The sequence below is a fragment of the Sus scrofa genome, chromosome 15, assembly GCF_000003025.6.
Source record: "Sus scrofa isolate TJ Tabasco breed Duroc chromosome 15, Sscrofa11.1, whole genome shotgun sequence".
Lineage (NCBI taxonomy): Eukaryota > Metazoa > Chordata > Mammalia > Artiodactyla > Suidae > Sus > Sus scrofa.
Window position 1 is genome coordinate 84,131,511 of NC_010457.5, and position 25,408 is coordinate 84,156,918.

Below are 25,408 nucleotides of genomic sequence, written 5' to 3' on the forward strand. Positions count from 1 at the left end.
AGGGAGTGTGACTCTTTTCAATGGAGGCCATTCTGAAGAGGGCTTATAGTCAGAGCTGGTTTGACATATGTGCAACTCAGGTAGTCATAGAGGGCTCTACACTCAAAAAAGACCCCACACTTAGTTTAACACTGTGCTGCCCCTGTCTTAAAATTCTTATTAATAATTTTTGGCCAAGGAGCCCCTCCTTTTCATGTTGCACCAGTCTCTACAAATGATGTTACTGGTCCTGCTGACAGCTGAGGGCTGCCCCCCCTGCATCTGGGGTGATAAGTCCTTCAGTCCTAAAGTGGGATTGGAGTGATAGACTACAGTCCACCCCTTGCACTACTTGAATCCACTTTGATTAAGTCCTGGGAGCATTCCCCAGGATTCCAGCCTGATTCTCTAGAGGAAATTTGGAAGAAAGTTAGTGGAATAAACTACAGTCCCAAACACTGAAATTTGATCTTGGGGCTACAAGTGATAATGTCATCTTTCTCCTGGAACCGTTGCAGGTCAATATGTCACCAAGTGGCTGATTAGTTTTCTAAAGGAATGAGGACTCAGCATTGGTCTTTGTTGCTGGCAGGCTGAATATTCAGCAGTGAATGTAACTAGATCAGATTTAGTAGGTGGGTGTCCATCATACTGGGCCATCAGTAGCCTCCAATCCTGCCATGGTGGCTACTGTAATCCCAAGTGCTGGGTGTCATTTTGTCCCCTTGGCGGTTCAGGGCCTCTTCCATCATGGATCCTTTATGGTATGGATCAACATGCAGTACAGAGGTCTTTACACTTTGTGCCTGTCCACATACCTCTATCTCAGACCTCCTTGTCCCTAATCTTCCAGTCTATTTCTTTTTCACCAGTTGCCACTGCCCAAGTGTATTCTAATCTTGGGCCACATTCCACACAATTGGATGGCAAGACGTACTGCCTGAAACTCTGCTCTTTGGGAGGATTTCCTCTCATCACTCTTCCAAGGCCACTCCTTGGGCTGTAGAACAGCCGTCATGTTTTTTATTCTGCGCCATGTGCTGCCCTTATCCTTCCATGAATCAGGTTCAGGCATTGTTCTCTTCCACCAACTGGCTACAGAGGATCATTGGCAACAGGCATGGCCTTTTGGAGGGGCACTGGTTGTACAGTGCTGGACGGCATGGGAATCCAGGCTGCCTGCTTATGTAGCATGCTGCCCCCTGTCCATATCTGTGTTTGGTCCCTGATGTTTCTTCCATCTTTCAATGGATTGCTACACAACTCATCCCAACCTTAAGACTTGATGGGACGGATAGAACCCAATTCATCCATGGTTTTGACTATCTGGCTACCAAGCATCCCTCCATCAGGTGCTACCAGCAGCACAGCAGGAGCTGTTTGTTGAAAGGCGCTACTTTTCTGCTATAGATGGTAGGGTCTTGATCCAGAGTCCTTCGTGTCTACATTGTGGTGTTCCCACTGGAACATGTCATAAACTCCACATAGCATATTTGCCCACTACTGATGCATGTAATAAAACAGGCCTAGTTTTGTGTTCAGCCTATTGGTGTCACTCTGCGAACATGGATAATAGTATAACCAATTCGACTAGTTAAGAGCCTTTGCAAAATGCTGTTAAAGAACACCTGTGGGTGCAGATAACTCCCTAGAACATCTGGACGGTTGATGGAGGTGACATTTGAACTGTCTCTCTAAGAAGGCATGCCTCCTCCAGAGCCAAAGCAGGGAAAGCATAGGCAAAAGGAAGAGCATGACTTCTGGGTACCTTATACTTAGATCTCACCATTTTATCAATACACTTGAACTGTTCAGAACCCAATCATACCGTCCTTTGCCCGTCTGACCTCATACCTCCTCTTCTTATTCTAGTGCCTTATGAAGCCTCCCCCTGATTTATCACGTCACAGTGGGCATTTTATTGTGCAGAAGAGTCTGATGTCATCTCTAGGGTGAGTTCATTGTGCCCTCTGTATTCCAGAGCTTCATAAACACCCAAGGTTAATCCAATTTTAATGACCCATAAACTTCAGTTTATGCCTAAAATTTGTTTCGTCTTTTTGTGTTCCTTAACCTCACCCCAAAAAGTACCTATAATCCCATGATTTAATTGACATAGTTGCACATTATAAACTATAGAAGTTAAATGCCCTTTCAAGCTTTAAATAAGTTGCACACGCTGATTTCCCTTTATTATGTAGGTTTATTATTTTCAAAGGATTGCACTCAGGTATAATTTTTCCCAGACAGAAAAAACGCTTGTTACATACTTCCTGTTGGATCAACATATGAGATCGTCCAAACCTACCTTTATCATCGAGAGCTCTCTTTCTCTCTTAATGCTACTTTTGTAGATCAGGGAAAACCTATCAGCCGGTGCTAACAGGTGGCAACTTGAGCTGTTACAGGATATGTGGAAACATGAAAGGCAAAATTAAAATTTGTTCATGAGACTTATTTCCTTACCTTTTAAGCACTCATTACTTTGTTGGAAACATTCTCGTAACCAAATTGAGTGCACTGGAAAATTTTTTTCTGTAATTCTAAGGCTTTTTCAACGAATTCATCTATAAATGGTTATGTCAAAGAAAAAGCACTGCATATGCTTAGAGAAAATCTGAAAGCAATTCAACACACACACACACATATATATTTATAAATTTTTGCTTAGGCTATAGGTTTGATTACCTTTGACTTTCAGAATTAAACTAGAGCTATGTAAATAACACACTATCCACATTAAATGTTATTCACAAGAATGGCTAAAAAGAAGAGGGCCACAGTCAAGTCAATAGCACTTTAATAAAATGAACACAGCCCATTGTAACAACACCTCTTTATTACATGAATCCGAATACACAGCAGACCAATAGTGTTCCCTGAAATTTAACAATCACATTCAATAAATGCCTGATAGTGCATTCCTCAACACTAATTCCAAGGAGCTCCCTTCGAAGTCCCTTTATAAAGCCTTGCACGAAGAGGTTAAGCACCAGTAGGAAAGACTGTTGCTAGCAGTTTTGTTTTACCATCATCAACAATGACAAACATGCAGTTTTTTCCTTCTACGTACATGGCATTGTAAAATGGGTGCTACACTCTGCCTATGGTACAAAGTTTATAAATACAATATACCAATACAAAGTTGAAGCCATTAAAAACAGCTTAATATCAACTACTGGGAGAGAATGAAATCTGGAGTGCTGATGGAATCTAGGAAGAGCTTTAGAAACAACACACAAACTCAAACATTATAGTAAACATTTTACTTGGGATAGGGTGAAAAGGGGAATTTCTTATGAGCTACTGAAGGGTTTTCTAAGTTGTTCCAAGTTTACTTTCTTTCCGCTATTATCTTTAAATACTGCAAAGCGTTGTGAGCTGCGTCACTCTGTGCATTGCCACAGGAAATCCCAGAGCCGTGACAGACTGTGATGGGACTGGTGGACAGTTCAGCGAGACATTGGTACTGTCCGTTGGCACTCAGTTCTTCTGCAATGACACATTCAAACATGATGATTAGCACCACGTGCTTATAAAGCAGATCCTTTGTAAAAGCAAACAGTTAAAAAAAAAAAAAAAAGCAGCAATACAGTTTTGATGTAAGTCTTTCTTCCTAAGCATCCATGGTATACTACTCTACTTACTCATCATCTTTGTCATCCTTGTACAATTGCCCAGGTACAGCCATTTCAAACACAGCTGTCCTTAATCACCTGGGGAACTTTAAAGAAACACAGGTGCTTTCGCCTCACTCCAGCCTGCTCCATCAAATACTCAGAGTTGGGGATTAGATGGGCCAGATTCCTACATTTCCAAAAAGCTCCCAAGGTGGCTAGTTGAACAGTGACTGCAAATTACTGAACCATAGCAACTTCTTAAAAAGGGAAAAAAACATTTGCTAGAGGACTGGATAGACTGTATTTTCCGTCATGAAGTCCAGTTATTTTTAGTAGATATCTGAACAGAAAAACCATGGTTCAGGGCAAGACCTCCCTTGTGACTGTGACATCATGTTCTTTGGTTTTAATTCTGTGCAGAGTTTAATTCCATACTGTTATAGGGGTTAGGATGTTTTAAAAATAATACCTGAACTTCAAAAACAAAGTTTTCTCATCAACTGATGAATCACTCTTACTAAGGATAGTTTAATGAGACAGGGAAAGATGCAGAAACAGGTGAGTTACAATTTCTTTAAAGTGGTTATGATTAAATGTTATTTCAGCTAAAGTTAGTATAGTATAAATTGTCCAGATAGAATGGGATTATATAGTGTATGAAGAGGCTTTCTAGTTCTAGTATCTAGGTTCTTTTCATTGAGATAAAAGTCACATAATATCAAATTCAGCATTTTATTTTTTTTTATTTTTATTTATTTATTTATTTATTTTTTGTCTTTTGTCTTTTTGTCTTTTGTTGTTGTTGTTGCTATTTCTTGGGCCGCTCCCACGGCATATGGAGGTTCCCAGGCTAGGGGTTGAATCGGAGCTGTAGCCACCGGCCTACGCCAGAGCCACAGCAACGCGAGATCCGAGCCGCATCTGCAACCTACATCACAGCTCACGGCAACGCCGGATCGTTAACCCACTGAGCAAGGGCAGGGACCGAACCGCAACCCCATGGTTCCTAGTCGGATTCGTTAACCACTGCGCCACAACGGGAACTCCAAATTCAGCATTTTAAAGTGAACTTATTCAATGGCATTTAATACATTCACAAGGTTGTCCAAACACCACCTCTATCTAGTTACAAAACATTTTCAACAGTTCTTTTTTTAAAAAAATTTTATTTATTTGTGTCTTTTCTGGGGCCGCACCCACAGCATATGGAGGTTCCCAGGCTAGGAGTCTAATTGGAGCTGTAGCTGTCGGCCTACGCCAGAGCCACAGCAACTCCAGATCTGAGCCGCATCTGCAACCTACACCGCAGCTCATTGCAACACCGGATCCTTAACCCACTGAGCAAGGCCAGGGATCAAACCTGCAACCTCATGGTTCCTAGTCGGATTCGTTAACCACTGAGGCACGATGGGAACTCCCTGTTTCAACATTTCATCACCCCAAGGGAAAACACCATACCTACTAAGCAGCTGCTCCCCCAGCCCTTGGCGATTACCAGTCTATGGATTAACCTATTCTGGATAGTTCATGTAAATGGAATCGTATGTGACTTTTGTGTCTGGCTTCTTTCACTTAGTATGTTTCTGAGGTTCATTCATGTTGTAGCATATATCAGAACTTCAGTCTTTTTTGTGGCTGAATAATATTTCATGTATTTACCATAATCCATTCATCTGTTGATGGACATTTGGGCTGTTTTCACCACTTGGCTATCATGAATAATACTGCTTTAAACATACGTGTACAGGTATTTGTTGGAATATCAGTTTTCAATTCTTTGGGATATATACTATTTACTTAGCAGTAGAGTTGCTAGATCATATGGTAACTCATTTGAGGAGCTACAAAACTCATATCTTCCACAGTGTTGGAACCAGTTTACACTCCCACCAGCAATGAATGAGGGCTACAATTTCTTGACATCTTCAGCAACATTGGTTATTTTCTATTTTATTTATCATAGCCATTTTAGTGGGTGTGAATTGGTATTTCACTGTTTGGATTTGCATTGTCCTGATGCTTAATAATAGCGAGCATCTCTTCATGTGCTTGTTTGGCCATTTGTATATCTTCTTTGGAAAACACTGAGGTTCTTTTGAAAGTAATTGCAAAGAAATCAGTCAAATTAACTGAACATGATTTTTAGACTTCTGTTCTATATTTATAAGAACTAGTTTTTTAAAAAAGAACTATTTAGAAGCATTTCAAAGGTATCATTAATTCATAATCTCAAAAATCATCTTCTGTTTCCATTTTTCCTAGCTTTAAAACCTTCCATAGTCATATTCATGACATGGCTTATTCTTCTCTGTATCTCAAACACCCAACAAAGGATAGCTACTTAACAATTATTTTTTGAATGAATGTTCTCTCATGCAGCTACTTCTGATCATCTTTCTGCATCAACCCCCAGGTTCTGCATCATTTTCAGTATATTAAGACTTTGCACCTGACTCATTATTCAAACCCAAAGCAGCAGAGAAAAGCAGAAGTTCTTTCAGCTCTAAACACCCTATTTTCCCAGTGCTAGCTAGTAGTTCTGGTAAGTTCCCACAGGTCATTGAGGCTGGAATAAGGAATATCAAATTCTTCACAAACTAGACTGATATTAAATCATAACAACCCACACACACACATCAGCCAGTTATAAACTGCATTAAAAGAAAATTCAGGGAGTTCCCGTCATGGCTCAGCAGAAACAAATGACTAGCATCCATGAGGACACAGGTTCAATCCCTGGCCTTGTTTAGTGGGTTAAGGATCTGGCGTTGCCTTGAGCTGTGGTGTAGGGCACAGACGCAGCTTGGATCCTGCGTTGCTGTGGCTGTGGCGTAGGCCAGCAGCTGTAGCTCTGATTTGATCCCTAGCCTGGGAACCTCCATATGCTGCAGGTGTGACATTAAAAAGACAAAAAAGAAATTCACTAACTTGCATTCCAGTCTGTCCACATTTGTCTATAAGAATGATTATGGGCTAGAGAAAATATAGAAGTTGATAGCTGAGATGAAAGAGCTATAAATTGACTTTTCCCCTTTATCTTCCAGAACTGGCACAGAGACAAAGTGGAGAGAAGAGGTCTGTGCCGCCCCCAAACCTCGTGCTTGTTCCAGAAATGTGAGTGCCTTTTTTGTCAAGGTGCCCATCAGGGCTAATTTAATAGACACTATATGTGCAAGGATTCTTTTAATTTGGCTCTGTCACTGAAAAGTCTATGTTATCTAAGGCAAGTGTCTCAACCTTCCCATGCCCTGCTTTCTTCACTTATTATAAGGATGACAGCATCTACTTCACAGGATTAGAGTAAGGATTCTGTGAGTTGAAATGTGTAATGTCCTTAGAACAGTCTAGCATGTAGTAATTCTACAAATTATAGCTAATGTTTTTATTATAACTGTATAGAGTCCCCTCTATTTTTAATATTTATAAGAATGGGAGGTATCAATGATATCTATTACTGCTCTGGTAATCATATATAGTCAGAATCCCTGAACAATGAAAAAAATCATAATAAAGATTTTGTTTCTAAAAAATTTTTGAAGAAGAAACATGTTTTGCGATAAGCCAAAGTAAAAAAAATCATACCTATATCCAAATATGTTATATTAAAACCTTGCTCCTTGGCGATTTCACTGAGCAGCTGGATGTAATCTGTGTTAGGAATACTGAGGAGGCTTCTTTTCAGTAAGTTGATCTTCTCACCAGGGGAATTCCTCAGCGAATGCCAAGTACAACCTAAAGAATGTCCTACCACATTTGTCTGAAAAGCAGAGATGAAGATTAAGGACTCTTAACTTAGACTGGGTTCCAACACTATTATAAGTATTAATTAAGTGCTCACATTTAATACTTTATAAAGAAGTTTAAATGGATAACATTTGATTAACTTTTCAATTTAAACAGCACAAACAAGTACACATTTAACAAATATCATGATGTTAAAACAGAAGGATGTGTGGAGTTCCCGTCCTGGTGCAGCGGAAACAAATCTGACTAGGAACCATGAGGTTGCGGGTTCAATCCCTGGCCTTGCTCAGTGGGTTAAGGATCCGGTGTTGCCATGAGCTGTGGTGTAGGATCGCAGACAAGCCTCAGATCCTTCGTTGCTATGGCTGTGGTGTAGGCTGGCAGACCCCTAGCCTGGGAACCTCCATATGCTGCAGGTATGGCCCTAAAAAGCAAAAACAAACAAAAAAACTGAACAGATGTGCAATTACATACTGGAAGTATTTAGAAATAAACAAAAGTATAAAGGTCTCAGTCAAATTTTCCTTTTTCCTTTTTTTTTTTTTTTTTTTTGTCTTTTTGCCTTTTTCTAGGACCGCTCCTGTGGCATATGGAAGTTCCTAGGCTAGGGGTCCAATCGGAGCTGTAGCTGCTGGCCTACGCCATAGCCACAGCAACGGGATCCGAGCTGCATCTGCGATCTACACCACAGCTCATGGCAATGCCCGATGCTTAATCCACTGAGCAAGGCCAGGGACAGAACCCTCAACCTCATGGTTCCTAGTCAGATTCGTTAACCCCTGAGCCATGAGGGAAACTCCTCAGTCAAATTTTCTGATGGTGATGTTAAAATATGTAACATACTTAAGAGCACCATAAACAAATTTAGAAACATAGCTGACCCTTGAACAAGTGGGGGCTAGGGCAGCTGACACTCCTCACAGTTGAGAGTCTACATATAGTTAATAGTCAGCCCTCTGTATACCAACTGTGGAGGGTACAGTACTACAGTATTTACTACTGAAAGAAAAATCTGCATAGAAGTGGATCCAAGCAGTTCAACCTGTGTTGTTCAAGGGTCAACTGTAACCGAATGTGCGTAGAGTGATTTATAAATTAAAATAGAAAAGATTTTTTGTATTGTTATGGTTTCTTGTATTAAATACCCATCTCTATAACAGACAACTACAAACCAGAAAACAAAGAAACAGCAGAAAAGGTTAAATGTGCAAGTCTGTGAACATGTCATTCAAAACAATGGCATGATGTCAAAAAATTATCAGACTTATCCCAGAACCCAACCAAGTTTATTTTTTTGTTTTCTTTATCCTTTTCCTCTTTTATTTTTCCCCTCTAAACTTTTTCACTTCTGTTATGAGAATGCTTTACATTTTCCCTGTTAGTTTATGGTTCTTAAATTACTTTCACATATTAGGCCATTAGAAAAACCACAAAATGGAGTTCCTATCGTGGCACAGCGGAAACAAATCCAACTGGGAACCATGAGGTTGTAGGTTTGATCCCTGGCCTTGCTCAGTGGGTTAAGGACCCAGCTTTGCTGTGAGCTGTGGTGTAGGTCACAGACAAGGCTCAGATCCTGCATTGCTGTGACTGTGGCATAGGCCGGCAGCTGTAGCGATGATTGGATTCCCTAGCCTGGGAACCTCCACATGCCACGGTGCGGCCTTAAAAAAAAAAAAAAAAAAAAAAAAACACACACACAAACCAACGAAACACAAAAAACTACTCTCTGAAGTAAGTAGGGCAACCCATCCTTAGGTCTTATTTATCAATGAGCTTAAAAGAAGTTAAGGGATTTTCAAAAGATCATAAAGATGGCCATGATAAAGAACTGAGTAGGTGTCCCCACTGTGGCACAATGGGATCGGCAGTATCTCTGAAGTCCTGGGACACAGGTTCCATCCTTGGCCCAGCACAGTGGGTTAAGGATCTGGCATTGCCACAGCAGAAGGAAAAAAACAAAAGAACTGAGTAATAATTTACAGAATTTACTAAATAGAATTTTACACTGGAACTTTAAAACATACTGTTTTGTTTTCTTTTAAATCATTGTTCATTCATAAAGTAAAAGTATGCCTGTAATAAGAACAAATACACAATGAAGAATAGTCTATTTTCCTTACCATCCCTCCCCAGACTTCTGCTCCACTCCCCAGAGGTAAGTGCCATTAAACATTTCTTCAGTATGCTTCTATAAATGTTCTACGCATATTTAAGCACACACACATAATCTTCTTTTTAAACAAAAATGATAGCTTACTCTTCTATATCCAATGTTATTCATTTTTCTTATATCATTGCCCATATATGCACTACATTTACCTCAACAGTCTCCAACTATGGGTTTTAGGTTGTTTCTGGCTTCTTGCTTTTTACTAACAATGTTACAATGAAACTCTTTTGCACTTGGATGACTTTCTTTGCAGAATAATTTCTAGAAATAGAACTGGTGAACCAAAGAACATGGATGCTTTTAATTTTGATAAATACTTCCAATTATTTTTGAACCAATTTATACTTCCATCAACTGTCGTGGAGGGTGTTTGTTTTCTCACACCCTTGACAATACCAGGTATTGTCAAACTTTGTGGGTTGTGTCAATCTAAGGTGAAAATAGTACCTTGTTTAACTTGCAAGAATAAAGTTGAACATCCCCCACCCCCACCCCCCGAGCTATTTGTTTGGCTTCTGGGTTGTCTTTTTTATTGATGTGTAAGCTTTGTATATGGTATTGAAGAGTCCCTTCATAGCCATGTGTTGAAAACAGTTTGTTCTCACTTTGTTTTTATTGGCTTTATATATAGACATTTTGCTGTGCAAAAGGTTTTATGTAGTTAAATTTACGAATCTTTACCACTTCTAGGTTTTAAGTTATGCTTAAAAGGCTTTTCCAGGAGTTTCTATAGTGGCGCAGTGGAAACAAATCTGACTAGGAACCATGTGGTTACGGGTTCGATCCCTGGCCTGACTCAGTGGGTTGAGGATCTGGCATTGCCGTGAGCTGTGGTGTAGGTCGCAGATGAGGCTCGAGGGAAGCTCTTCCATGTTTTCTCATATAATTTCAGTTCTGATGTTTACATCTTTGGTCAGCTTGAAATTTATTTTAAAAGAATAAGGTGCAACATGCAACCTAAATATATGTCACATACACGTGTGTGTGGGTACATTTTCACCCCAAAATGTGGCTGTAAGTTGTTTCTATACCATTTATTGAATAATCCAGCATGTTATCCACTGATTTAAAATCTCACCACTGCCATATACTATTTTCCTATATGGATTAGCATCTATATCCTCTGTCTTTTCTGGTACAAATATTTATTTTAACCTACCAGAGTTTTATAGTATGTTTGATTCTCTGATGGGGTATAACCTCACCTCCTGTACTCTTCAGTTTTTTTTGACTATTCTTAAGTTTATTTTTCCAGATAAACTCAGGCTGTATTAAGGTCCAAACTTAATTCTGGTAGATTCTGACTGAGACTATATTACATTTTTATCTACTTACAGTATTGAGTCCTTCTATCAAAAATAGGTAGCTTTACACTTAAAACCAGTTTCTGCTAAATTCCTCCATAGAGTTTTAAAGTTTTTCTCACTTGAGTCCTGCACATTTCTTTTTAAGTTTATTCCATGACATATTATCCTCTTTTCTACTATTGACAATGGGCTCTTCTGCATTCTACTTCTTAGTATTTGTAAATAGGAAAACTATTGATTTTTTTTCTAGTGTACTTTTGCAGGACATATTTTCTATCTTGCTATAAAATGATCAATGTCACCAAGCTTCATATATTTTACTAATCAAAGTAATACATACAACAAAAAAAGTCAAACAGCACAGAATTATAAAAGCAAAAATCCCCATCCCTACCTTCAATCCCCTTTCTGGAAGCAATAACTTTCTATTTTTAATTATTCTGGTGGTTACCTTTGTAACAGAAATAATATGAGAAAGTTATTGATTTTATATATTAATCTTATGACCAGTTACCTTGATGAACTCTTATTATTTCTAGTAGTCTTTCTCTAGGGTTTTACAGGGATACAGTCCTATTATTTGCAGTTAATGATTGTTTTCATCTCCTCTTATTTTCAACCTCTTACTGCTTTCTCTTCCCTGATTACGTTGGTTGGTGCTTCTAGAACAAGGTTTTTAAAAAGCAGTATCAGTGTGCATCCTTTTCTTATTTCTGAGATTAATGGGAATGGATATAACATGTAAACATGTAACTATAATTTTGATTTTTTTCCTGAGATGTATATTTTAAATTACAATACAAATATTTTAAAAGTGTTTATCAGCAATGATTGTCAATTTTTCTTTGCCAACTTTTGAGAGGATTATGATTTTCTCCTTTGACCCATTAAAATGATTAATTATAGTAACAGCTTTACCAGTATTGAAATACCCTTGCATTTCTGAAATAAACCCTATTTGTCTACAGTATATTACTCTTTTAAAGTTCTACTGACTATTAAGGTGTTTCACGATATGGGAGATTAATCCATAATTATTTCCACTAACTCTGATTATGTTAGTTCTGAAAAGTAAAATTTAAAAGCTTCCCATATGTTATATACATATTGCCTGGAAGAATTTAAACAGCATTGAAGATTATCTCTTCAAGATTTAACAGAATTCATCTGCAAACCTGTGTTTTGTGATTTTGGTGTTATCTCTGATCCAATTATAAAAGAAATGAATGCAATATTTTATATTTTTCTATGAAAAAACTAAAACCAAAATTATATTACTTACTCATAATCTTTTTTTCCTACAGAATGAGTCCCTATTTTACCATAAGTTTAGGACCCTGCTTCACTTATTTCCTACCTAACATACTACTCTTGATAATGTACCACAAGATATATGTATCTACGAATATCAGAATCTCAAGTAATATACCATGAGTATCCAGATCTCTTAAGCTCTGTAGCTGCCTACTCAATATCTTCACTTAGCTCCTCCACAAACACTTCAAATTCAATATATCCTACATTTAGCTCATTCTCTGCTCCCCCTCAAATCCTGCTCATCTTCTGGGTGTTGCCCATATTACTGAATGGAATCACCATCTACTCCAATAAAAAAAAAAGTTTATTTCCCCCTTTTTCCTTACTCCCGACATCCAATCAATTACCATGCCTCATTCACTTCAGTATTCTAAGTAATTTTTAAATGGACCACTTCACCTGAACTACCTTAGTCTAGGCCAGCATCATTTCTCATCTGCTTTTCTATGACAACACTGTAGCAGGTCTCTTTGACTCTAATAGTCATTCATTCACCATAATGCAGCCAGTGGTTTCCCCTGCAATGTATAAATTAGATCTTGTCCTTCCCAGATTAACTTTATCCTGAGGGTAGTACATAGTCATTAAATAAAGTTCCATCTCCTTAATATATTTCTGCAAGAGTCAAACCCTCTTTACGCCTCATTGAGATCCCCTCCTTCCAACACTATGCTCCAGCCATCCCAAACTACTTTGGGCTCCTAGACCACAAAAATGTGTCACTTCTGGAGCTTTGTGCCTGATCTGTCTTTCATTCATTCATTCATTCATTCATTCTTTTTAGGGCTACACCCATGGCCTAAGGAATTCCCAGGCTAGGTATCAAATCAGAGCTGTAGCTGCCGGCCTACCCCACAGCCACAGCAATGCCAGATCCAAGCCACGCCTGCGACCTACCCCGTAGCTCATGCAACGCCTCATCTTTAACCCACAGAGCAGGGTCAGGGATCGAGTCTATGTTCTCTTAGATATTAGCTGGGTTCATTACTGCTGAGCCATGATGGGAACTCCTTTTTTAAAAAAATATTTAATTTTATTGGAGCATAGTTGATTTAAATGTTGTATTCATTTCAGGTGCCCAGCAAAGTGCATCAGTCATTCATACAAATACTTTCATTCTCTTTTCCCATATAGGTTATTACTGTACATGGTCTTCTCTAAAATTCTTTTTCCTGTTCTCATTCTATAGTCTCAGCTTAGATATTATTTCCTCCAAGAAGTCTTCCTGAAACCCCATCTTAGTTGGAACCTTTTCCTATGTTCCCAAGAAGCCTATGTGAGGATGAGTCTGTAGGGATATTTCTCTTTGAGTACTATAAACTCCTTAGGGCCAGAGATATCTTACTCATTATATGCCGGTATCTAGCATAAGCTTGGTACATAATGAGTTCCTTAAATGTATGCTGAGTGGATAAAAGAGTGGATAAACCAAGGCATGGGAATGAATTGTCAGTATGAAGGCAAAAGTGTCACTGCTGGCCTTCCATCTTTGGATACCATCATATTATTCTGAATTTGTGCCTCTCATGCCCTCTTACCTGGTCACCCCTGTGACCCTGACTCATATAAAGCAAACAGCTAAAGTTGGGTAGTATATAATTCAGCAATTAAGAGATTTTTAAAAACTGCAACTGTGAAGTGATCTATACAAAAAGAATCTAAACAAGCTCCTATAGCAAGAGACGCTTAATCACATTAACACCATAGATCTCTGATCAGTACTCACCAAAGAAATGTGGTTCTCTGGAGAAATGTTACTGAACTTAGCAAGAAATTTCTCAGCGGCATTTCTCTTGGCTTGTTTCTTTGATGCCCCCTTTCCTAAATAAAGAAAATAGATTTGGAAAGGAAGTTAGTGTCCATAGAGAATGACCAAATGTTTAAAGTACTGTGTTTGATCAGAGAACAATCTCCTGGTTTTTGTACACCATTCTTTGACCTGACATCTTTGCTTGGTGTGCATTAGGCAACTATTAGTTTTTGCATTTTGAAGGAATTTCTTTAATATTTAGTAGTTATGCTTTGTTTTTCTTTTCTTTTTTCCTTTTAGGGCTGCACCCACTGCATGGAAGTTCCCAGGCTAGGGGTTGAATCAGAGGTACAGCTGTTGGCCTATGCCACAGCCACAGCAACGAGGGATCCAAGCTGCATCTGAGAACTCTACCACAGCTCATGGCAGCGCCTGATCCCTGACCCACTGAGCAAGAGCAGGGATCGAACCCACATCCTCATAGATACTAGTTGGATTCGTTTCCACTGCACCACAACAGGAACTCCCATACTTTGTTTTTCCTTAATAGTTACATTTCCCTGTGTCTAGCTTTAATGAACTATATGTAGTTTAATTCTTACTAAATATTCAAATTTACCAAGGAACATTTGAATTACAAATCCTATTATAATATAAATATTATAATATAAATCTTACTATTTCTTGCTTGTGATCTCCTGTACAATGACAACTACATGAATGAGGAGGCCATAGGAGATGATGGAGTTGAAAGACACCACAAATATCATCCACCTCCATGCTTTACTTTGCACATTTAAAAACTGAGGCCCAGGCAGGGAGATAAGCAATTTGCCTAATCTTGCAAATCAAAGACTGCCCCAAGAATGGAAGCTGAGGAGTTCCCGTCATGGCTCAGTGGTAATAAATCTGACTAGGAATCATGAGGTTGCGGGTTCAATTCCTGACCTTGCTCAGTGGGTTGAAGATCCGGCGTTGCAGTGAGCTGTGGTGTAGGTCGCAGACGTGGCTCGGATCCCAAGTGGCTGTGGCTGTAGCTCCAATTCGACCCCTAGCTTGGGAACCTCCATATGTCGCGGGAGTGGCCCAAGAAATGGTCAAAAAAAAAAAAGAATGGAAGCTGAGGTTCCTACTTCTGGCCCAGTGTTTTCTGCCCTGGCCCACACTGAACCTTGAGGGCAAATGCTTGCCTATTACTTGAAACTAATATCCACCCAAGGTAACATCCATTTCAAGCCACTTTAAAAAGGATAAAAACAGGCTGGAGAAGTTAAAATAGGAATCCTCACTATTAAGGAATCCTCGCTTTATTAAGTGACTTTTTTTCTCATAGTTTATGGCCTATAGAGCACAGAGGTTGCTGTAATTCAAAAGGTTAATTACTATTTTATTTTTATTTCATCGCAATTTTTTTGCCATCAGCCTCTTATGAATCATCTTGTTTTCGGAATTCCCATTGTGGCTCAGCAAGTTAAGAACCTGACTAGATCCCTGGCCTTGCTCAGTGGGTTAGGGATCTGGCATTGCCGTGAGCTGTGGTGTAGGATGCAGCTTCAGATCTGGTGTGGCTGTGGCAGAGGCCAGCAGCTGTAGCTCCCATTCAACCCCTAGCCTGGGAACTGCTATATGCTGCAGGTGCGGCCCTAAAAAGAAAAAAAATATCTACTCCTAGTCTTCCTATCTTCTAGAATAGCTATTGAAACTCCAAGATATTTACTACTGCTTTTTTCTCCAAAATGACTTTTAAGTCACTATCATATCAACAAAGATTGTTTAAATAGTTGATTATTTGTCTTTCCATTACCAACCCATGATTTTAAAAAATAACAAAATAAGAAGGACAAGTATTCTTCTTCTTTTTTTTTTTTTTAGGGCTGCACCTGTGGCATATGGAAGTTCCTAGGGGTCAAATTGGAGCTGCAGCTGCTGGTCTACACCATAGCCACAGCAATGCCAGATCCGAGTTGCGTCTGTAACCTACATCACAGCTCACAGTACCGCCAGATCCTTAACCCACTGAGTGAAGCCAAGGATTGAACTGGCATCCTCATGGATAATAGTCGAGTTCTTAACCTGCTGAGCCACAATGAGAACTCTACGACAAGTATTCTTAAGCCAAATATTTACACTTAGACTCAACTAGAGAAAGTTAGAGACAGTAGACTAGGAGTGTGTCAATTTTTTTTTCTCCAGAGGAATATTTGAAAAATCACAGCATAAATTTCTATGATCATTTGTCATCTCAAAATATTTCAAATGTCTTCAATTGTATGAGGGTAAGAATAAATAAGTACCAGTTTCCATGAATGATTCTAGCCTGCAAATTGTGGTATATTCTCTCTTGTGCGCAGGTCCTCCCTCCTGGGAAAGGGTATATTCTGGAAGTCTCCAGCCATGATGAATAGCCAATTCCTAGAAAATTGAGATGAGGCTTTAGTAGTCATTTTTACTATGTAATGGCTCAATCACATACATATTCTTTCATGATTTTGCTCTCATTTCTATTTACATGTTTGCAAAGAATAATGATATTCGGCAACAAAAAAATGAGAGAAGACCCTCTATTTCCCAGAGATATTCCACATTTTCTATCTGATAGGCCCATAATCCTAAAACTGAAGCAGTTTCCTGCTGTGAAGGATGTTCTCCCATTAGGCTGTAGTGAGCTGACATCAAAGAATTCGAAAGAAAAGTTACTTTCACCCACTTTGGGAACATCCAAGAGAACATCTATAGGACTCGTGGCCATCAGTTCCGAAAGCCTCCCCTTCTAGCTAGAACCTTCCATACACACAGCTGCCTAACTGACTGCATTCGATCAAGAGCAGATGAGCAGACAGCAAACACACACACCCGAACAATGTGAGGAGCAAAGGGGAAGAGAACTACAGAAAAACTCTTAGAGCAGGAAAGAGACCACAAGACTGGTTGGATAACAGGGAGGGGACTTGTCCAACAGAGCACATGGATAATCCGTAAGAAGGATCTTCTGCACACACAAATTCAAAGCTGAATATATTGTTTTGGTAGAATTAGCAAAAAAGCAGATAACTTCCTTTTTCTTGAGTTAGGTAACTCAACTTGGGTTCTTTACAAAGTCTTCTGTCTCAACAGAAGTAGAGAGATTTGTCACAAGAGTGGCAAGAAATATTCTAAAAATATAAAACACTCTACCCATGTGCACTGAGGTCCTGTTGATCTCAAATGAGAATTCCACAAACCAAAGGCAGATACTGTATATGGGAGAAAATCCAAAATGTAAATATTTAAATAGGAAAATAATTTCAAGTTAATGCTTTAATATCTAATGACCATAACTTGGAACACAAAATATTATACCATCTAATCTTAAAAATATGAGTTCCTTTTTGACCCCTGTGATAATATCAACATTTTTTTCAGTAGACAGAAAGTTAAGTATGGAAAAGCTGTGCCACTTACCTGTAATGAACCAATAGGATTAAGCTGGTTCTTTGGTTGCTTGGAAGGGTCAGGCATTAAGGGGTCAGGAACTGCAAAGCTAAACATTTTTATAAAGTATTATAAAACAAAGGAATTTCCCCAGTTATTAAATAAAGGACAAGCATTTTCCATTCAGCTCTCCACACCTTTCCTCTTGTATTTCCTTTGACATGGAATGCCCTTCTTGCCTTCCTCTTTTATGAGAATCTAATCTATCCATCTTCCAAGGTACACTTCAACACTATTTCTTTTCAGAAGCCTGTTCTTTCGCCCCAGTGGAACGTGATTTCTCCCTTCTTTGAACCATTTTGACATTTGGTTTGACCTTTCCTCAACCAAATTATTTTTATCTTATGTTATATAGTCTTAACAACACATGTAATTGTCTATCCCTCACCACGCCTCTCCCTTGGCCAGACTGTGAAATCCTTGATAGTAGGGTCTAAGTATTACTTATCTTTATAAGCCTTGCAGTGCTTTACATATAACAGATGCTCAATGAAAAATATATTTAAGAAAGCATATTCTTGTTCCAACCACACAAAAACGGAAAACTAACAAATAGCCAGGAAATTCAGCCTGGTGATATAAACCATACAGATCATAAATCTAGTTTTTGTTACAGCCCTTAAAAGGGCTGTACCCAAGGCATGTGGAGATTCCCAGGCTGGGGGTCTAATCGGAACTGTAGCTGCCGGCCTACGCCAGAGCCACAGCAACAGCAACGCCAGATCTGAGCCGTGTCTGCGACCTACACCACAGCTCACGGCAACACCGGATCCTTAACTCACCGAGCAAGGCCAGGGATCGAACCCACAACCTGATGGTTCTTAGTTGGATTCGTTTCCTCTGCGCCACGATGGAAACTCCCAAATCTAGCTTTTTAACCCAGATAATTATGGAAGACTTGGTTTAATCTATCATCTGCTCCATGCTAGGACAATCCTCCTAAGATTTATAAGTATCCTGCATAAAATAGATGGCTGGCATGAATCTGATTTCAGTATGTGGAGACTGATTAGGGAAAAGAGAACAACCTCTTCTAAGTAGTGTGAAATTACTAGTTACTCGGGTGATGGACGTCTAACGGGAATAAGCTGTATTCCAGGTGATTACCACCTAGGCAGCTGAAGAGTCATTTCTTCCATGACCAATGGGTTGAGTTACTGTCATTTCCTCAAAGTTCTTTTCCATCTGCCAGAATTTCAAGCTTTACATAGGCTGATGTGATTCACTTACAATACTGTATACTTAAGATACCCAAATAATTGTCATGGAGAAGTGAGAATGTCTCTGTATCAAATCCGGCCCTTTAAGCCTGATTTAGAGTTTAGTAATCCCCATCTTATCTGTTAAGAAGCACTAATTCATAGCAAAGTTGGTGAACCTTTTTGGCTAACAAAGTGAAGTGGCCATGTGCAGAAAGGACACTCTGTGTGCTCATTTCTTTTCTTTTTGTCTCTTCTAGGGCTGCATCCCCAGCATATGGAGGTTCCCAGGCTAGGGGTCGAATTGGAGCTGTAGCTGTCGGCCTACTCCACAGCCACATCAATGCAGGATCTGAGCTGCGTCTGCAACCTACACCACAGCTCATGGCAACGTCGGACCCTTAACCCACTGACCGAGGCCAGGGATGGAACCTGCAACCTCATGGTTCCTAGTCAGATTCGTTAACTACTGTGCCACGACGGGAACTCCTGTGTGCTCATTTCTATGAATATATGGAACACACTGGATTGCACAGAAATAGCATGGCCAGTCAGGGGAAAATCCAAAACCTGCCATGTCATTTGGCATGTCCAGAAAGGTAGCATAAATCATTTATAATATATGTCCCTGGAGTATCAAGCATCATTTTGTGAGATCCAGGGCTTTCTCTGTTTGGTTCTAAACTACCTGAAGGGGTAGTCCTAGTGGTTAGGACTCAGCCTTTTCACTGCTGTGGCCCAGGTTCAATCCCTGGTCTGGGAATTGAGATCCCACATCAAGCCGCTGCAAAAACGGCCTACTACAGTTTATAATCACTTAGAAAAAAAGGAAGAACACCGCATGAGAACTTAAATCCATCCCTAAACCAAAAGTTTTGCCATGGTTGGGAAACAAAAAACCCATCCTAAATTCCCATGGGCCTCTGCTGTCAGCTAGGAGCAGATAGAGCAGACTGTACTCTAGGTATATTTGAGTGCATGTAAAGAGAAGAATTTGAAGGCAAAGTGTGCTCCTGAATGTGACCGTTTGAAACCAAGAGATACAACTTTGTGATACTGGAGATACTCCAAGACCAATACTCCTTCCAAAAGCACCTAATGTGACAACACATTTATTCTGGAAAGATATGTCAAGAATAAACATCCCATTTAACACCCTCTTGTATCTGGTGTATTCTCTAGTAGAAGGAAATCTTTATCTCCTTCCACATTAGAGTTCCTTAAAGAGTACTTTTAGCTGATCTTTTTTCCCAGCTCACACCTTTTCTAGCTCTACCTTCAATGCAGAAATAGTCTTTAATACAGTAAGATATTTGCCAGAAACACCTTGGTTTTCTACTGTCGCACCTCATCTGGGAAAAAAAAAAAAAACTTAAAAAGCCTAGTTCCTAAGAGCCTTCATTTAATCATTAGTTGCTGGTTTCATTTCTTAAGCAGAAGTTGTCTTCAGTGGATGACAAGTCTTCACAAGGAAATGGAATTTTAAACTTGATATTAACAAGTTTACTTGGTTGCTTTTGTGAGCATGTTCAAACTTTTAGTCTTACCTCAGTCATGATATTTTTGAGCTGCAGAATACAAAGAAATTTAGCTCACCAAATACTTGCATTGGCTTTCAAAATGTTTATGGCAGCCTCTGCAGCTCTATGCTTCGCCAGCTTCTTACTTGTACCTTCACCTGAATTAAGGTTAAAAAACAAAAACAAAACCTCTTTATACGCTGTGAAAATGTGAGGTTTGCACAGATCTTTGCATAATACAAAACGAAGTCACCACATTTTATATATATACTAGGTAATAAAAACATACACTACATTCAGTTATACACTGAAATAATATATTTACCATATGAAATTAATACATTAGGGAGTTCCCGTCATGGCACAGTGGTTAATGAATCCGACTAGGAACCATGAGGTTGCCAGTTCAGTCCCTGGCCTTGCTCAGTGGGTTAAGGACCCAGCATTGCTGTGAGCTGTGGTGTAGGTTGCAGACATGGCTTGGATCCTGTGTGGCTGTGGCTGTGGCATAGGCCAGTGGCTACAGCTCCAACTTGACCCCTAGCCTGGGACCCTCCATATGCCGAGGGAGTGGCCCGAGAAAAGACAAAAAAAAAAAAAAAGACAAAAAAAACATTAAAAAATCCCTGTGATTTAAAAGTTCTACATATTTAATACTACGTATACCTGACAAAAACCTTTATTATGTCTGCATTATATGTGCTTATTACATAAAATGATAATAAAATAGATCATGTCATACCTTCTGAAGAAATGCAATTTAATATATTCTGCCCTTATTTCTAGAGAGGAAATTCTTCTGTAGTAAGAAGTTTCCTTTAAAGGAGCCACTTACAGCAAAACTGTTTGACAGCAAAACGTGCACAATTTTACTCTAACAGCCCCTCCTATACAGGTCCCGCTGCTAGGCTAAGCATCACGGCTACTTGTTGGATACAGTGTGGGAAGGTTTCAATAGGGAATAAAGTGAGAGATTATGTGATGGGTTCTCCATACAGTCTGTATCCCTTATGTGGGTTACTAAGGGGACAGAAGGCAACAGCCCTGACTACTCACTGAGACTGATGTCTAATTTCAGTTAATAAGCCCACAGTCCCTTGTAAACTCCATTTTCCTTCTGAGTTCAAACTAAGTGTTGAGAATCCTTCTAAAGTGGTATCAGAATGTTGATGTCCATTCGTCTGGTGTGGAGAAAAGAAAAGGGACATGGAATACATGTCAAGCGTGGCCCTCAAGTGTCAGAAAACATACAAACCATACACATTTATCCACTAACACAGGTATTAGGGATATACAGCTGACCCCTAAACAATATGGGACTTAGGGGCATCAACTCTCTGCACTGTTGAAAATCCACCTATAACTTAAGCCAGCCCTCTGTTTCTGTGGTTCCTCTATTTCCAGCTTCCTTCATAACTTCAACCAACCATGGACTGTGGGTACTGCATTTACTACTAAAAAAGATCTGTGTATATGTGGACCCACATCACTCAAAACCATGCTATTCAAGGGTCAACTGTAGTAGAGAAGTAAATGGAGTCTCTGAGCTAAAGAGTATATAGCCTAGTGCCTGAGATTTTTGTCCATAAAAAGAGACCTGAAATATGGAGGGTTACGGCAGCCCCAAGTGCAGGTTGTAGGGTAGGCTACAAAAGGCACAGCTCCCTCCCATACTCTTGGTAAGGATTCAGGAAGGTTTCATGAAGGAGGAGATAACTAAACAAGGACTTGAAAGATTAGTAAAAGTTAGGTGAAGAAAGCTGGGGGATTAGGGAGGGCCGGTGGGCAGAAAAAAGGGAACCTGCAAAAGCTAAGAGGCAGCATGGCGTGTGGTACTCTCAAGCCCCACATCGCTGGGGACAGTTAAGAGCTTGAGGGAAGGAATTTTGAGATAAAAGGCTAGAGAGTTGAAGGGTAGGAGAGGTCAAAGAGTGATCTCCTAAATTTGTACCTCTCAAACTTCAGAATCTGCCTGGGAATTTCGTTAGAAGGCATGTTCTGATCTAGTAGGTCTAGGCTGGGGTCTGATATTCTGCACTCCCTTCAAATACTCAGATGAAATCAATGCTGCTGTTGTTATTCACACTTTGAGAAGTAAGATTGTCAGTCACATTAAGAAATCTGTAATCATCCAGAGGGTGATGTGAAAAACAGAATGGATTTTAAGAAGAGGAAGTATATGAAAAGATATGAATGCCAGAAAGAACACTATGGTTTTTATGTGGAAAATGGACACAAGACTAGAAGCTAAACGAGCAGCTTTGAGACTGTAACTATAATCCAAGTGGCTTGGACAGTAGCAATGTGAAGATGAGAGAAGCAGGCAGATTCAAGATATATTTAGGGGGTGTTCCCGTTGTGGCTCAGTGGTTAATGAATCCATGAGGTTGCGGGTTTGATCCCTGTCCTTGTTCAGTGGGTTAAGGATCTGGCGTTGCCGTGAGCTGTGGTGTAGGCTGCAGATGCAGCACAGATCTGGCGTTGCTGTGACTCTGGTGTAGGCTGGCAACTACAGATCTGATTCAACCCCTATCCTGGGAACCTGCATATGCCATGGGCATGGCCCTAAAAAGCCAAAAAAAAAAAAAAAGAGAGATATTTAGGAAGTAGGGTTTGGTGGCAGACTGGGAAACAAGAGGAGGGAAGGGAAAGGATCAAGAAGATGAAACTCAAATTTCTACTTCGAGCAAATGGGTGATGAAAGGTGCTTCTATTGTGCTGGGGAGTGCAGGGGAAATGGGTTTGAAAGAGAAGATGGATTCATTTTGAGTCAGTGAGAGACTGAGGTGTCTTTGGGTCATCCAAGTGAAAATGTCTAGCAAGCACAGGCTGCTACACTGTTCTGTACCTGGGCCTGAGCTGAAGACAGATTTCAGAATTATCAGCCTTTAGGTAGTATTTGAAGCCATAGACAGATAAGCTTACACAGGAAGACAGGGCAGTGTGAGAAGAGTAGGAGGGCTGAGCAGTTGCCATAGGTTGTTAACCTCGGGGGGGGGGGGGGGGGAGGGGGAGAGCTACTTTTTCTTGAATTTTCATCCAACATTTACAAATAGACCAGCTAAAGCAGTAATGCAATGCTTATTCTATGATTCCTGTGAGGAATCTTCTAGCTAAAATCTAGCTACAATCCACCTGCCCCACACAGACAAAAAAGATCCTGAATTTTTTTTTTTAACGTGGCTTCAATTGAAAATAACGGGGACACAAACAAATGATGCCTTCAGATTACCAGATGGTGGAACTTCAGCCTTCCTGTTGAATATTTTCCTTGGCATTCTTCCAAATTAAATTTAGTAATCAATATTTTTTGTGTTTGCAATTAAATACATAAGAAATAAAATGTCTACAGGTGCAAATGGGCTACTTCAGTTATTATTTGCTCTAGCTCAATGACCATAGGTGAATCTGAATCTTGAAACTTCACTACTATGTGACCTTGGGCATGTTTCTTATAATCTCTCTGAACAGATTTCCTCAACTGTAAAAAAAAAAAAGGGAGATAACATCTTATTTAAAAAACTTGTACAGTGTCAAGAACTAGAAACTGCCACACAACATTGTAGTTGCTTGTTGCTTGCTTAGATAGAGTCCAGCATGGTACAATGGGTCCAAAGTGCCAAATGAGTCCAAACAGAGGGGAGCAGCTCAGAAAATTCTGAGGTCATGCCCTCTGCCATCTGCTATAACCTAAGAAACTTGACACTATCTACTAATTCAGCTATGCCTGCTCCAAGAATCTTTCCCGCTTCTACCTAATTCTTGGAAGAACCCTAGGAGGGTTCCAGGGTATGTTTCTGAGCTTCTCTTAGTATCTAGGGAAGAGAAAATTAGGGAATCAGAGAAGTTGAAACGTCCCAATGATCCGGGAAAGGTCCCAGTTTCAAGAGCCTGCTCCTCAATGATGTCTCTAGGACACTTTTCGGGAACAGAGAAGCAATACCAGCTCTTGACAGCCAACCTACAGGGTCATCAGGGTTAACTGTGCATACAGACCTGTGCAGGTTATGTCACCAACGGTTACTCTGAAGGTGAAAGTGGGCACGTGTATTTGCACATCGGATCTTTCACATTCATAAACCGGGATGTTCTTGGTCTTCATGCCGTATTCATGTAATACCTGAATTGGTGTTTTCCCCGGCTTAGCTGTAATCATCTTCCCCAAACTGCAAAAACCAGAAAAAGCTGTGCTTTGCACGTCAAAACGGGGAGGGAAATAGAAGCATTGAGACTAGTTTTAACAGCCCCTAATGGTGACGCCGAAGGCACCGAAGCTGCCCGTCGGCCAGGGCCAGACTGGAGAGGCTTACCAAGCCTCCGGACCCCGCCGCGGCGGGCAGAGGGCAGGGGGACGGAGGTCTTTAGGGAGATAACTTGAATGCGGGTAGAAGGGAGTAGCAAGGAAATCGGGAGGCACGCACGGGAGTTGCAATCTCCAGTACCAAGCCGACAAAACCCACCGGGGTTGCCGCGTGCTACCTCCGCCCACCCCGCGCAGCCCGAGGTCACAGGAGGGGCGGGGCTGGGCCCTGCTGGAGACCCCGGCCAGCGCGCCAAGAGGGCGGGGCCGAGAGCTAGCCTCCGCTCCAGCAGCAGCAGCCCGGACGCGAGCGCCAGGAAGGGGCTTTACCCAGAATGCCGCTGGATAGCCGGCTCCCCCGCCCCCTCCTCTCCTGCCCACCACTCCTGGCCTTTCCCGGCTCGGTCCCGACCGCCAGGGCACTGACCTGAAGGTCCCGCTGTCCTCGCGCTCCAGCGGCGGAGCCGCAGCGCGATGCCTGCTTTGAGACATGGTGAGAAGGGACGGTTTTCCAGCGGGAGGAAGAGCAGTGCGGAGCTACGTTCTCGCTCACGGGTCGGCCGGTCCCCGAGAGAAGCGATCCGGCGCCGACGCCGCCACCTCCTCCCCTCCTCCGACACCCCTTCTCCTCCCCTCTTGCGTCCCTCCGGGGGACGGGCGGGGGTGGAGCCTCCGTGCAAGAGCACGGTTCCCCGTTCTCCGTTCCCGGCCACGCCCCCTGCTGCCCCAGCTCTGGCGGAGCTCCTCGCCAGCCCCGCCCACCTGCTCTCCAGGCTCTCTAGTGCCCTCCCCGCCCTCCCCGCAGCCCCAGCAGTCCTCAGCTGCAGACGGTGCCCCGCCTTCTGCCCAGCGGCTTGAGGAGACCGCAGTTCTGTGTCCTTAAAAGGAGGCTGTTTCCTGCCTAGAGAGGCTAGTCCGCGGGCTTGCAAGCTTCAGTCTGTGAGGCCTGCAGCTCAGCCTTTTTTTTGAAGGGGTGGGTGGGAGGGGGGGAAGAGGACGATTGCGTCACTTTAAGAAAATGATTTCAA

The 25,408-nt window shown here is 41.0% G+C and overlaps 1 protein-coding gene across 1 annotated transcript; it reads right to left on the bottom strand.

Annotated features, from left to right (window-relative positions):
- PRKRA (protein activator of interferon induced protein kinase EIF2AK2) lies at window positions 2,763-25,086 on the bottom strand. Its single transcript, XM_001927705.5, has 8 exons — window positions 24,808-25,086; window positions 24,077-24,246; window positions 20,157-20,238; window positions 17,332-17,410; window positions 16,185-16,302; window positions 13,867-13,961; window positions 7,182-7,356; window positions 2,763-3,471 (listed from the first exon to the last, which is right to left on the bottom strand). Exons 1-8 carry the CDS (start codon window positions 24,870-24,872, stop codon window positions 3,314-3,316), a joined length of 942 nt encoding a protein of 313 aa, XP_001927740.1. The 5' UTR covers window positions 24,873-25,086; the 3' UTR covers window positions 2,763-3,313.